This window comes from Vanacampus margaritifer, chromosome 7 (genome assembly GCF_051991255.1).
Source record: "Vanacampus margaritifer isolate UIUO_Vmar chromosome 7, RoL_Vmar_1.0, whole genome shotgun sequence".
Lineage (NCBI taxonomy): Eukaryota > Metazoa > Chordata > Actinopteri > Syngnathiformes > Syngnathidae > Vanacampus > Vanacampus margaritifer.
Genome location: NC_135438.1, coordinates 10,833,097 through 10,848,510, shown reverse-complemented (window position 1 = coordinate 10,848,510; position 15,414 = coordinate 10,833,097). Strand labels below are relative to the sequence as shown.

At 37.5% G+C, this 15,414-nt stretch overlaps 1 protein-coding gene across 21 annotated transcripts in view; it reads left to right on the top strand.

Annotated features, from left to right (window-relative positions):
* The window catches only part of LOC144055777 (receptor-type tyrosine-protein phosphatase delta-like), a 209,188-nt gene extending 197,088 nt beyond the window's left edge, over positions 1 to 12,100 (top strand). For all 21 annotated transcript variants that reach the window (XM_077572073.1, XM_077572070.1, XM_077572069.1 and 18 more), the window contains 6 exons: positions 4,464 to 4,642; positions 4,710 to 4,836; positions 6,299 to 6,424; positions 6,511 to 6,665; positions 7,984 to 8,119; positions 8,195 to 12,100. In XM_077572073.1, the coding sequence (XP_077428199.1) occupies positions 4,464 to 4,642; positions 4,710 to 4,836; positions 6,299 to 6,424; positions 6,511 to 6,665; positions 7,984 to 8,119; positions 8,195 to 8,263 (792 nt within the window). In that variant the 3' untranslated portion in view covers positions 8,264 to 12,100. The remainder of the gene's footprint in view (positions 1 to 4,463; positions 4,643 to 4,709; positions 4,837 to 6,298; positions 6,425 to 6,510; positions 6,666 to 7,983; positions 8,120 to 8,194) is intronic.
* The last annotated feature ends 3,314 nt before the right edge of the window (positions 12,101 to 15,414 follow it).

Below are 15,414 nucleotides of genomic sequence, written 5' to 3'. Positions count from 1 at the left end.
CGCGTGAATCTCGAAGAACGCAAATCCGTTCCAGCAAGTACGCCGCTGATGTGACGGAGCTAGATTTGACGAATTCAACTGGTGTAATCATAAAATAAAATTGGAAGTTTTTTTTCGATGAAAAAGACTGCTAATGATAAATAAATGGTGACACTGGTTTCTTACTGTGCTTTGAATGCAAGTCTGATTATTTTCCGTAACTTAGACACTTTTGTTGAATTTTGTATTTTTGTGGTCATGAAAACACACAATAATCCTTTACTCAAGTACAATAATTTCTCGAATATAACACGCACCCTGCATATTATGTAGCGTGACCAAATGTCTTTTGTCGGGCAAAATGTTCACTTTTTTTTACATCCTGTCAGCGACAAATGGGCGTAGGGAAAAAAGAAAGGCAGTTTTTTTGTGTGCAAGTTTTTATTGTATATATATATATATATATATATTTATATATTTTTTTTAATTATTATTATTATTATTATCATTTTATTTATTTTATTTTTTAAAATTTTAATACAAAATAGGTCAGCATTTAGGTAAAATAATAAAAATTTAAATATGTTTTAGGGACCATGGCAAGATTTAAAATATTTTTTTTTTATAATTTTTTTATACGTTGTTGTGAGTGAATGAGTTAAGATGAAATGGAAAAAACGAAACACTCATTATATGCTGGGATGTGAGCACATATACGGCTGGTAATGTTGCAAATGTAAGGATGGATTAAGTTGTGTATGTACAGTAGATGATGGACTGTGATGTGAAAAAGATAACTGTCCGGAAATGCCGATATTTAATGGACTTTACGCTTTAGACCAGGGGTGGCCAAGTTTGGTCCTCGAGAGCCACCATCCAGCCTGTTTTCCATGTTTCTCTCCACTAGCACACCTGATTCATGATCAGGATCGTTATCGGGCTTCTGCAAAGCTTGCTGATGAGCTAATGGCGTATTTACGCAAAAACTCACCGCAGCTGACTGAATCAATGAGGAAATGAAATGTCGTGTGTGGCCGAAAGGAGGCGGGTACAGAGAAAAACTCAAGGTTCATTGTGATAAACCTGCTACCGACTAGGTTCGGTTCATGGACTCTACTAAGAGCTTAAATCAGCTATTTTTATGAAACAGGCTACAGATAACTTTTTTTCTCTGGTTTCAGTTACCTCCCTTTCTGAAAAGGAAAACGCAGTTTCCCTTATTTCAGGGTTTATTGACTCAGGGTTATCACTAAACCTGCTTGGTGAAATGGACCCCTGGTAATGCTTTGCCAAACCAGAGGGTAAGGGTTCAATACCGGCTTGCCCCATTTAAAAAGACAACAAAGGTCAATTGCAGGAGCAAAAATGGTTGCGCTTGCCTTACAACATTTTTTTTTTCACTTATTAAGTAAGATTTCAAATGAGAGTCCTGTTTTTTGTTTGATTTTCTACCCATACAGAAAAGGCATATGTTCAAATAGTTATAATGACATCTTTGAGTAAACTTTGAGCAACATTTATGTATCTCAAGGCCGGACCAAGTGTCCTCTTTTTTGGAAATTAAAATATGGTCACCCTATAGCCGCCCACCCCCAATCGGCCTTCAAAAGTTAATTTACCTTTTTTTTTTTACTCATGGACTTCCCCATTTGATGCTATCCATACTCAAAACTTTTTTTTCTACGCTCATGTCGCACCTTGCTAGCTCGCTCGCTAGTTGTACCTCTGAGCTGTTGCCACTTTATGTTGTGAGACAAAAGTCCCTCGCATGTAGGCGGCAAGTGTCTCCAAGGACATCCCAGCGTTGTAAAAATGGCAATGTGATGAAAAATACTTCTTGCCGTCTGGATAAGACACATTTGTCGACCAGACGCAAAAATCCGTTCGCGAGGCCGTCATGATTCTTGGTGAGCAGTGAAATATTATTTTTTAGAGTAATTAACATATTGGAATTAAAGCACAACTTTTTCACAACCCCTAGTTTGTCGTTTTTAATACATCCCAGCAATTTTGGATTTTTAGCAAAATAATAGGGTGTTATTCCCAAAATTCCACGCGTGATGTTTTGTGTGACTTCAGAGATGTACTTTTTTTCCAAAAGTTCTCTCCAAACCCCTCAACGTTTCAACTTTACTGGGGTTCCACTGAAGTCTTAAGAAGCCCCACTTCACATGAAGATTATTTTTCCTTCTGGCTGCCAACCGGGCATGATTTTATCCGGACCTGCTCAAAATAATGACATGTTTTAAAGACACAATGGTCTGTTTGTCCTGGATTGTCTTGATAAGACCGTCTTGATTGTTGATGATCAAAACCAGACTTCAGAAGTATCAAAAGAAACGGCATCTAAACTAGTGGGTTTTTTCGTGGGGATTTTCCCGCTTTGTTGTGTCTTAAGGAAAATAAAGTTTGTCTGTTTCTCCCACAGCATTCCCGTAGCCACCAATATTGGAAGCTTACTTTGCGGGACCCTATTGTTACCAAGCGAGGGGTATTGTTTCATTCCCCTCGGAGTCTGTGGTTTCCCTCCGCCTGGTCTCTCTCGTTTTTGAGACGTCGTGCATTGGTCAAGTATGAGAAAGTACGATTGTGTGTGTGCGCGCGCGTGTTCCGGGGCTACGGGATCAGTTGAGGGTCACACATGTACAGTGAGACAAGATGGGGCCTTGTGGTTTCCTGCCCCCAACTTTGGAGTCTCTCGCTGTTTCTCTCATTTGTCTTTATTATGCACCATTCCCTTTCAATGCCCCCATCCCATAATATTCTCTTGTTTATTCACTTGTCTGACTGTGTACCCCGAGGCAGGCCAGTAAATAGGATTTTTCTCATTTCACTTGTGCACTGCGCCAGAAAACTTGCATGAAAAGACATTTCGGTGAAGCTCTGTCTGGGCTGCTTTTCTGTCTTCCGTTCTTTTGCCTCCGTTCTTGTCGTGCACTGGGAGTAATGATCGCTTTTTGTTGCTACGCTGTAGTCACACTTTTGCTAATAACATTACTGTAATATTTTCCTTGCAGCTATATCAGTACCCCGAGTTGAATTGCATTTTAACCTTGGGGTGACAATTTGTTGTGTTCCACTTTTTTTTGTTTTTTTTATTTTATACCACTCAGTGTTTAAGTGTGACTGGTTTCTGTTTAAGATCACCTTCCTACATGTCTGTATTCTTATTGGTTGACTTTTCAGTCGTTGAACCAAACAGCCGTCAGTCAATATAGAAGTGCCACTGATTGGTGTTTACATGTAAAGTATTAGTAGTTCATAGTTCAATGTTATTTTTTTTAATTATTTGTAATGTAGTAAATTTAGAAGTATAATTAGAGTTTTTTGTTGTTGTTTTGTGCTGTAGTTTTTTTTATTTTGTGAAAAATATAGCAAAAATTAGAATTATACTTTTTTATTTGTTCTTTTTTGCATTTTGCTTTTGGCATTTTATTTTGTGGAAAATGTAACAAATTTTTATGTATAATTAGAGTTTTTTATTTTGCTGTAGTTATTTTATTTTGTGAAAAATATAGCAAATTTAGAATTATACTTTTTTTAATTTGTTCTTTTTTGCATTTTGCTGTCGCCATTTTATTTTGTGGAAAATGTAACACATTTTTATGTATAATTAGAGTTTTTTATTTTGCTGTAGTTATTTTATTTTGTGAAAAATGTAGCAAATTTAGAATTATACTTTTTTTATTTGTTCTATTTTTGCATTTTGCTGTTGGCCTTTTATTTTGAGGGAAATGTAGCAATTTTTTAAGTATAATTAGATTTTTGGATTTGAATTATACTTTTTTTTTAATGTGTTCTTTGTTTTGGCATTTTTGTATCGAATTGGGTCTTTTTTAGTGCCACAATGGGTGCATTCCAGTTTTGCAGTAGCAAAGTGGACATTAGCAGCTAGCAAGAAACATGATTTACATATTTTTAGTACCAGGCGATGATGCTAAGCAGAGTGAGTGTGTATAGGACAACGGTATGTTAATAATAAATCCTACATTTGCAAATGTGAATGTCAAACTGTACAAGAATACATACAGTAGCTACAATATACAGTATACAGAACTGAAAAGTCAACATATAAACAGTTAAGAATTACCGTTACGCAGAAGTACATTTCTTCAGTTTTGTCGCATAAAAAGATATAATTAAATATCTCACTTTTGTGAGACTGTAAATAAACACACAAAAATGTTAGCATTGCAGAGACACATGATAATAAAACCTGGCATGTTTAAAAATGTACATATGTGTTTATAATTAACATAGAATACATTTTATAAGTGCAAAGGCATATGATTGCAGTTTTGGTGATTGTAACAGAAAAGTAACACTGAAGCAGTGTAACTCAATACAGTACAATGTGTACAATTGAGAGACCGTATTAGAACAAATGATTTTCGGGAGACGGTGACTTGAAGTGAATTTGCTGACACTGTTAAGTGTGCTCTTACCCACCCGTCATCTGCGCCTTGTCATCTTTTGTGCGCCAGCGTCTGGCCAGTGCCAAGGCCCACACGTCGCGCTTCGTCAGTGCCAACCTGCCGTGCAACAAGTTCAAGAACAGGCTGGTCAACATCATGCCCTACGAGACCACGCGCGTGCCCCTGCAGCCAATCAGAGGAGTGGAGGGCTCCGACTACATCAACGCCAGCTTCATCGATGGATACAGGTCAGTCGCGACTTGTTGTCGGCTGCCCAAGCGGTGTCCTTGTTTGTAACGCCAAGTGTGATTATAGGCAACAGAAGGCCTACATTGCGACGCAAGGCCCGTTGGCGGAGACCACGGAGGACTACTGGAGGATGCTGTGGGAACACAACTCCACCATTGTTGTCATGCTCACCAAATTGAGGGAGATGGGACGGGTAAGGATGCTGCCATGAAAAAAAGGCGATTTGATTATTTATTACATATTAAAAAAAAAATTTGTATTGTATAATAATTTGCAAACTTAATTCATAAATAATAAGGCGGTTGCTGGGGGTGGGGCCGGGGTGGGGGGTGTAAGGTTGGTGAAAGACTCTGGTTGGTAACCCGGTGGGTAGTAGGTGATGTCTGGTCGGTGCTGGATTTCACTTTCCTTTCTTTTCTTTGATCCTTCCTCGGGTCTCCTGACAACCTCACGACTCTAGCTGGATTCTGAAATATTCGGTTTTGGTGACCAATATGGGATTTTTATGAAGGTTTTAGGTGAACTAATGAGTACACGCTCACGCGCACGCACACATGCACACACACACATACACACGCACATGCACATACTCACCCACATACAAATTATTATTTTTTAAAAAAGGTGGGAAAAAAAGAGCAATGATGATGACATGTCAAATCGGTAAAATTACAGAATGAACAATACTGAGCTCTCTCGGGAAAAAAAAATATATAATAAATAATAATAATAATAATAATAATAATAATACCATTTAAAACAGAGAATGGATTATGATTTTATTATAAAAATCAAATATTTTGCTTTCCGTCCCTGTCGGGTGGAAAGCTTCTACAGTATGTTCAAATGCGGCCATTTTCATACTTTTGGTCAGTCCTCACGTTGATCTGTTATTTTCACAAATTTTTGACTAATCTAAATCAAAATGAAAATATCTCGCCCCTTTTCAGATGCAACGGTTATGTTTCAACAAAGCTGCCCGTTTTGAACTTTTTCCCTCTTTTTTACGAATGAACTGGCCCCGTTTTCAAATTCAAATGTGGTCCTTGAGCACAAAAGTTTGCCCTCAACAGTTGTCTATTCTAAACTTGTTGTTGTCTCATTGTTTTCCTTTCTGCCAATTTTCCTCAAACTGTAATATGTTGATCCAAGCGCTGCTATTGATTTTGAAATCTGTACAGTTTTGAAAAATGAACAATCCAATACGCTCATATTAGTTGAGGCTTGTGGTATTTTGTCATTTGACATGCGAGACATCAGCTGTTATTTGTTTGTTTAATTGGGTAAAGATGGACTCACAAAGGAATACGTATCAGATAATGTTCAAAAAAATAGATCTTTAATTGCCTCATTGTTGTCTGTTTTAAACAAGAGACATCCACTTGATTTGATTTCATCGGCTCCACGTTTTTCTTTTGACTCAATAATGAGAGGAAATGATGTGCATTGTGAGGACACGACTCCTACAATACATTTTGTTTGCAATATTGAGTAAACAGTGGGCGCAACTATTTGATTTGTAATCAAGAAGTTGAATACGGTTGAAAATGGAACTGAGTAGTAAACGGTAGCAGTGTGAGAAATATTGACAAAAAGTACACAGCAAGACAAAAGTAGATCCCTCCAAAGTGACATTTTGTGTTGTGTCCACACAGGAGAAATGTCACCAGTATTGGCCCGCAGAGCGCTCAGCTCGGTACCAGTACTTTGTGGTGGATCCCATGGCCGAGTACAACATGCCTCAATACATCCTCCGAGAATTCAAAGTCACAGACGCCAGAGTAAGTCATGCAATGTGAAGCGCACGTGCGTGATGAAGCGTTCCAAAGTCCGCGTGGAATAAGCCATGCCGCGTTCTTTCCTCCAGGACGGACAATCGCGGACGGTTCGTCAATTCCAGTTCACCGATTGGCCGGAACAAGGAGTGCCAAAGTCAGGGGAGGGATTCATTGATTTCATTGGCCAAGTGCATAAAACGAAAGAACAGTTTGGCCAGGATGGACCAATTACTGTACACTGCAGGTAAACAAAAGAAAGTGTCAGGTTGGTATTCTTGCAAGTATATTGACAGGAAATTCATTTTAGAATTCATTTGGGGGGATTACAAGGGTTGTAATTGTTTCAGATTTTTCATGATATTATTCGCATTGACTTTTGTTTATTTTAATTTCAGTTCGTTTTAATTAGTTGTTAGAGCCAGTTTGTTTGTTTTTATTAGTTATATTTTCTGGTAAATGCTTCATTTTAGTTTACTGGTATTTTTTTTTTTTTTTTTTTTAGTATTAGTTTTAGTTTTTTAATGTATGGACTATTTTTCATGTGCAGAATAAAAAAAAAAGGTTTGTGTAATAACGTAAACAACAATTCTCAAACAATTAGCCTTCCTTCTTCTGTGGCTATGGATGTACAAAAATACTGTTTTGTTTTGTTTTGTTTTGTTTTTTAATTAACCATGTGAAAGCTCATTTATGATATTAATTGACAAAGATGAACAAAACGCATTTGAGTTTTTAATTCCTTAGCAAAAATGTTACTTTGTTACTTTTTCGCACTATAACAACCTTGATGTGAATGGAAAATGTGCTCATTCATATCCTCTTAATTTTATTTTATAACTTGCAGCATCATGTTGATACATTTGAGACAATATTACAAAGTCATCCGAATTATTTTTTTTTAGCTAGCAATTGTCTACTACAATATTTATACATACAGTACGTCAAAATCAAAATGTATTTTTTAATCAGCTTTTGACGTTGTATTCATACATTTCATATAAATGATAAAAAAATTTCTAATTGTAACAAACAACAACAAAAAAAATATATATATATATATATATATGTTTATCATGTTGAAATTCCAATGGAGTCTTAAAACAAAGAAAATATAAAATTTCTTAAATAAAGCAAATGTATACTAATATCAGGGTTTATTTTATTTTATTTATTTATTTATTTATTTATTTATTTATTTTTATATTTTTTTTTTTAAAAAAGGAGAGCAATGATGATGTCAAATCGAATGAACAATACTGAGCTCTCCTGGAAAAAAAAAAAAAAAGGGGGTTCCCCCAGTGCTTTAAAGGCCTAGCGGGCTGGCATATATTTTCCCGGGACCCAGTCTGGGGGAAACCACGAATATGATGGAATACTATACAGTTTCTGTAAAATAACGAAAGCTTCCACCTCCCAAAAAAAACAGGTAAATCTAAATAACATAAAAATGCATCCGACCAAATTGTGTGAGCTACACAATACAGTTTCAATGAACTATCCCATTTTTCACATAAGTGCAGTTCATTTACAATCCGACAACGTGCCAACGTGTCTCCCACCAGTGCTGGAGTCGGCCGGACGGGCGTGTTCATCACGCTGAGCATCGTCCTGGAGAGGATGCGGTACGAGGGCGTGGTGGACATCTTCCAGACGGTCAAGATGCTGCGCACGCAGAGACCCGCCACCGTTCAAACAGAGGTCAGCAGCCCTCATCCACATGCTTTTTTTTTTTTTTTTTTGCAATTCTCACCAGTGTTTTTGTGCGTCTTCCAGGACCAGTACCAGTTTTGCTATCGTGCCAGTTTGGAGTACCTTGGAAGCTTTGATCACTATGCAACATAAAAGCGTCACGGCGCGTCCCACCTCATCCACTGAACGCGCGAGGCGGCGACGTGTCTGTGAAGAGAACGCCACCAACATGCAGAGTGAAAAGGGGGGGGGGGGGGAGGAGTGCCGCGTATACCCACAAAGACACACCTCTAACTGAGCCATAGCAACCTGCTTGACAAGGGGTCTCCACCCGCCCTTTGACCCAAACACGCCCATCGGTCAGTCCGAAGAAGCAACTCGCTCCGATACTTGATCAGAATCTACGTTGTCTTGGTTTCCTTTCAGTCAGTTGCTTCACATTGTTCGGGCGGGTGTGGAACAGTTCACCTCATCCACCACCAGTGTAGCATCACCAACCTTGATTGATAGAGCGTCACAGGACAGTTGATTTGTTTTTCGATCTTTAGACAAACTCCAAGGCATCCATCATATGGACGTCTCGTGGACGGACTCAAAATGGGACTTTGGAGCGCCGGAGAATTGCCAACAGAGCCGAGCACACAGTATTAAGGAGACCCCGCAATGGACACCTCCAAGTGTTTTCCACCCTTTATTTGTTGTTTTTATGGAGGCAGACTCTTGTTTCCTATAAATGAAGAAGACGTTTCAATCACATAGTCACAAAAAATAAAGCACCAGTCAAACTTAATTCGTCACGGTTTAAGACAAAGGGGAATCTGAGAGGTTTAAAAAAGCACCACCATCACAAACAAAATATATATAAAAAAAAAAAAAAAAAGTGGGCTGGCTTATAACGTTAGGCACCCATTTTGTTTTTATACTTTCGGTTCCTTGTTGATTTTTTTTATGTTAGCAAATATTTTTATTCAAAGAAATACAATCAAAAGGTTGTCTGGGGTTGCAGTTTCTCCGAAAAGTTCCACCATTCACTCTTCTATAATCACTTTCATTTGCATGAGCAAGTCAATGAAGTCTTTGCCTGCCAGATGCTTGATGGTTTCGGGTTCGGGGGAAGGGTTACATTTCAGGATTAGAGCATCCAGTTAGGGTCGTGTTTAGGGCTCTGGATTATGTTCTATCCAATTTAGGGTCAAGGTTCACATTTAAGGGTAGGGTTTTGGGTTTGGGTTTAGTATTTCAGGTTCAAGGTTACATTATAGCCAATGGGGGATTTGGTTCGGGTTAGATTTAGCATCCAAAGCATCACTAATTACGTGTGCTGTCCCATGGCAATTCTCCATTCTGCATGTAAATCAGGAGAGAGCACAAAAAGAGTGTAGATCACAAATCAGTGTTTCGGGGGGGTTGGGTATGAAAATCTATTTAAAACGTCACCTAGATTTTAGAACAAGACTCGTGGAAATGCGTCGAGACGACGTTCTCACCGGAATGCTCACCACTGACTCGTGTGTCTGTCTGATTCCGTGTGCAATAAGTAGATGTATTATATATATTTTTATGTCCACTTATTTACTGCAGTCACATGCCATGATGATGATGATGATGATGATGAAGATAAATATTAACGATGGTGCATCACGTCCCAGACACGAGGATGTTAAACATTTCTCGTATCACGTCGCCGCCACCCCAAGTAGACAATGTTGTTGTCACGGTAACCCGGGAAACGAACGAATGATTGCAACTCCCAATGAATAGTTTAAGTTTAGATTTCTAGTGCCTTATATTACACGCCTATTTTGATAAAGTTACGTTTAAGGGTTCTTGTGTATTTTGTGTGCACACTTATGTATGTTTGTGTTGTATGCATGTGTGTGTGTGTGTGTGTGTGTGTGTGTGACAGGGAGAGCGAGAGAATGTGTATAATTTAGTTATGTTCCACTATGTGAAAATTGCTGGTGTGTTCTGTTTTTCTATGGTAGGCTGGCTCATCATAGTCATCACTTTAAAAGGAATGCATTCATATCGCTTTGAAGGAGAACAAATGAGCACAACTAAGACCCAACTGCAGTAAAGCAAATGTTTATTTCAAAAGGATGAGCTATGAATTAAATGAGGATTTCAATGAAAAAAATGTCTGCAGCGATAGCAAAAGGCAGACTTTCTATTAGCGTATTTCCTCAAACAGTGGCCTCTCGTATTTTCCTCACAAGGGTGACCATGCGCTTTGTTTGCTTTTTTTTTTCCTGAATTTATGCCATGTGGCATAAAGACCACTAATACCGTAATATAGTGTGGTGCCTTTTTTTCTGTGACGTTCTTAACACGATGTCTTCTTAACTCAAATCATCTTTACCCATTCAAATGAGTAGAAATGCTATTAATCCATTCCAACCACCCCCACAAAAAACACATTTGTGTGTCTTAATGAGAATAATAAAAACTTGACAAACATAAAAAAAAAAAAAGTTCAAAAATTCAATTTATTGCGCTACTCTTTCTGGTATGCCCGTTTTAGCCGCTGGAGGCCGTATAATAAAGTCAGAATAATTATGAAGAATAATGTAGTTATTCATCTTTCGTAGACAATATATGCTTATGAGTATTATATTATCTGGCTACACTGTCTGTGTTCAAATATCTGTTGCTTAGAGGGTTCTAAAACCGCAACTATCATTGCTAACTATTAGCATGGCATTAGCCGTTATGCGTTAGCATTAAGCTAGCAGGGGGCATTCCTCAGTTATTTGGATGTAAAAAAAGTGAATTGCCTTTAATTTGATAGTAAACTTCAAATTGGCATTTAAATAACTTGAAGTCTCTTTTTTGATGAATCATCACTTTTTGCCAAACTGCGACTTCCGGTGAAGTGAGCACAGTTGAGTTCACTGCCATCATGTAGCGCTCGTGTATCAAGTTTGCGCTTATGTGTTAAAGCAAAAAAAATAGGCCAGATTCAATCTCAAGGCACCACTTAACAGTATTTTTTTTTTAAATACAGTAGTTAGTAGAATACATAATTCTAATTAACTCTCATTATCCGTTGAAAAAAAAAATGACATGATTATATTATTATTTGAAACTCCTGCAGGTGAGTGAATAAACACCATCTGGCCACTATATGAGGAAATCAAAGCAGCAGAGGCATTTTTATTGTCAAATTGTGTGTATACAGGAGTAAATCCCACAGCCAACAGTGTTCCTTGCCCTGCCCTCCTCTTTTCCATGTTGCATCTCTTAATGACACCGTTCTGGTGCCCCCGGTGTTGTTTTTGTATGCATGGTACCACTTTGGAGATGCCCCGTTGGTCGCACCTGTAATGGGAAGACTTGCACTTTCTCTCTTGTACTATGCACTAAATCCTCGCATCTCTGTTAGCCCACACCCCAACCCCTTCCAAAATAAAAAGAAAAAGAAAATAAAAAAAAGTTTTACTTGAACTAGCTCAACATGGACCCTGTAATTCTCACGCAATTGTGTATATGTAAATAACACCGAACACAGAGACTAATTGAAATTCTTAAATGATTAAGATGAAGTCAGATATACAGAGTGATATAGCAAAAGATTGCACCAGAAATCACCGTTTATGGCACAGAAATACGTGCAATAGATCACCTTGTGGCTTTGTTGCACCACAAATGAGTTTCACGATAAAAGTGTTCTATTTTAACCCCCCCAATGTATCATGTAGATGGATAAAAACTGGAGTTTATAAATTGTATAAAAATGAAAATAATGGTGTGTTGCTTGGATCAGTCCCGTCGAACTGGTCTGTATATGTAAAGTTTTTGTTTTTGTCTGTTTTTCCTTTTCTGCTCCGGGTCAACAAGTGCTTTTTATTTTCTTACATTGGTTCTCGGAGTGTGTGCAAACCTGAGGATGGGAAAAAAACACACGGGTCTGTATGGATTTCTGTTCTTTGTCGACACAAGTTTCATTTGTTACAAATAAACTCAAGTGAAATAAAAGACACCGAACCTGTTGACTGGCTTCACACCATTAATGTATATTTTGTTGGCCACATTTCAGAGTGACTTTCACCTGTATATACATAACAATGCCTTTAATAATTACTGTGTCATTTTAGCAGGAAATTATACAAACCAGAATTCACAATGTTGTTTATATCGATTATTCATATATAATTAATATAAAAACGTTTTCCCTTTGAAAGTTGGCAGAACATCTTTAAATCTCATCTACAGTAAAACTTGCATAAAAAAATAAAAGAGGAATCCTACGCATTATATATATATATATATATATATATATACATATATATATATATATATATATATATATATTAGGGGTGTGAATTGCCTAGTACCTGGCGATTCGATTCGTATCACAATTCATTAGTCACGATTCGATAACAATTAATCCCGATACGAATCTAAAAATTTATTATTGCAATTTTTTTTTTTACTCAAATTTTGAAAATACTAATCAGTAAACTTGTATACAGTATGTACACTGCAAGATTTGTATGATTATAACTGAGCCACTGCATTTAACAAACAGGTTGCAGTCTGTTTCATGTTTGAACAGCACTGAAATTAAATATTAAGGCTTAATGTTCCATTAATATAACATCCTTCCATGCTTAATGTGTGAATCCTAAACCTAAGTAAGAAGTTTTGTTGAATATTCCCATAAAAAATTGATGTTAAAAAAATCAAGAATTGCATGCTGTAATATTGCCGGATCGATTTTTTCTAACACTCCTAATATATATATATGTATATGTGTGTGTCTGTGTCTGTGTGCGTGTATGCATGCTGAGATCGAACAAGTCAAGGCATGATACGAAGAGTTCCAAGACGAGGCCGTGAACGTAGAACAACCTGCAGAGAAATGATGACTAAACACAAATACTGGCAAGCATTCAAGATGAAACCACATCCAATCCTAAAACCATATGTGCTGCATTGGACATCTGGTAGATGTGAAAGTTGGTGAATTGAAAACATCTGGATGAGAATCTTCACTTGCACCTTCATAGGATTTTTTTTTTTTTTTTCCGAAGAAAGAACTGCTCAGAGATTAGGAATGTCAAATCCAAGTCGGCCAACATTTACTCTGATGTTATCTTCTGTGAAACACTTCATTGTTTCCTTCCAATTGGGAGAACGTCATATTGCCTCAAGGGAATAAGATCATGTATCGATATCAATTTACCACTTGACCTCACGTTGACACCCTCATTGGTCCGCACAAGATCGTTCAAGACAAACCGTGATTGATGTGACTCCAGGCAAAATGTTGGCTACACCCTGGAATGGTCGCCATTCAGTCACAGGGCACAACCAGGGACAACCATTCATGCTCATATTCACCAGGAACAAATTAATCTGCTTAAATTAAAGCCCACTTTACACTTGTTTCATTCCATTGTCCAGGAATTGTAGTCAAATGAAAAGTGTTTAAGGGTGTATGAGCAAACCCCGAGGAGTTCAATTCCATGCAATCAAAGGGTCTCAACAAAGCATTCCTGAAACAAATATGTTAATCCTTGATTCTCCCTTGAAAACCTCCCTATAAAGAAGTAATCTAGGATAAAGAAGATAAGGAATATATAACTGTGACTACTGTCAAACTGCATGTCCAAGTATGTGACCTGAACCATTTGTGTTCAAACATTAGTGCTAGCATAAGCTTTAACATAGCGGATTGAAGGCTAAAGGCTAGTGGCTAAAAGCTAGTGGCTATGTTGTTGATTAATGTGTCCACACACTACACTCCAATAAAGAACAAAAAAATCTAAAACTATTTGTCTTTAAGTTCTTCTACTACTCTCTGCTACCTTACATCGTTTCCCAAACTTTATTGAGCCAAAACAGACATTTGACATGAGACAAATCCCACGGCACAACGCCAAACAAAAATGCCACAAAAAGATTACTGATGCCTCAACCTAAAATGGTTTTACTGTTGTATGTAATCTGTATGAATGGCAAAAGGTGAACACAGGTTCGTTGTACTTTCTGCCATCTAGTGGAAAAGCACTTAAATTGTTATTCTTGTCACTCTACGCCATTGGCATAGTTACTTATGTATTTTAACCCCCCTTCTATGTTTGTTTCTTTCAGCCTAAACCAAACATGCTTGAGAGTCAAGTTTCAAAACTGTTTTGAGTATTGGAGCACACCAGATATATAAATCTATGAATTGTAGAATGTATTTGCAAAAACAAACAAAATGGCCTCTAAATGAGGCATTTTACCCCCCGCGTTTAACCCTCGTCACTGCTGCTTCAATGTAGGCTATATACCACAAACATTCAAACATGCTTTAAATGACGAAGAACGGAACAAGTCAACCCTTCGAAAAATTATTGACAATAATGTTCTATGCAGCCCCGCTAGGCTAAATATGGTATTCTGGTTAATATTGCGTTAGTGCAATATGAGTTAAACAGCAAAATCGAGCCGTTTTTATTATCAGAAGGCAGCCATTTTGCCACTTGCTGTCAAGTTGCTCAGTCTCAGGTAACAACCAATCACAGATCAGCTTCAGAAAACAAGTGAGCTGGGATTGGTCGATGCCTGAGATGGATTAAAAACTGCTGGATTTTGCTTCGTAACTCATATTCTACAAATGTAATATTAATCAGAATGTCATATTTATTCTAGTGAGGTCACATATAACATTGTCAAGAAATGTTTAAGGTTTTAAAATAATTTCTTCACATTGTAGAGTTTTAAATTACGGTCAATCTAACCCACATCATATCAGGTAAACTACTGTATTAAGCAATTGTTGAAAGACAATTCTGTGAGTGCAACAATTGTAAATATTATTACAAGGATCGTGGCATTACAAATGCTCGGCTAGTCGGATTAATGAACGGAATGTGTATTTTGTGCCAGCCAGGTATGATCCCCAATTGACCCACTAACTGTTCTTTTTATTTTCTCTGCAAATGTGAAGGGCAATATCCCGCTTCACTGGGTTCTGTGTAAAAGGCAAAGGTGAATAAATAATCGTCTGTTAAGGCTCTGGTGAGATTTACCTTGAGGGATGTCAGCATCAAAAGAGGCTGTACTGTGATTAGCTGGCTTTGCAATCACTTCATGCAGTCCTCATGTGTCAATCACAGCAGCTTCACTGATGGATCGCGATGTTACTGAAAGTAATTTACTGCTATAGTATGATGTGTGTATCTAACCGACCCATATTCTCACTGACTGTGTGGATTTAGATAAATGGGATTATTGGGCAAGTGATCAAGAAAGTAAACCCGGTGTCCAGTCTAAATAAAAATAATAATAATAAATTTTAAAAAAAGGCACATTTC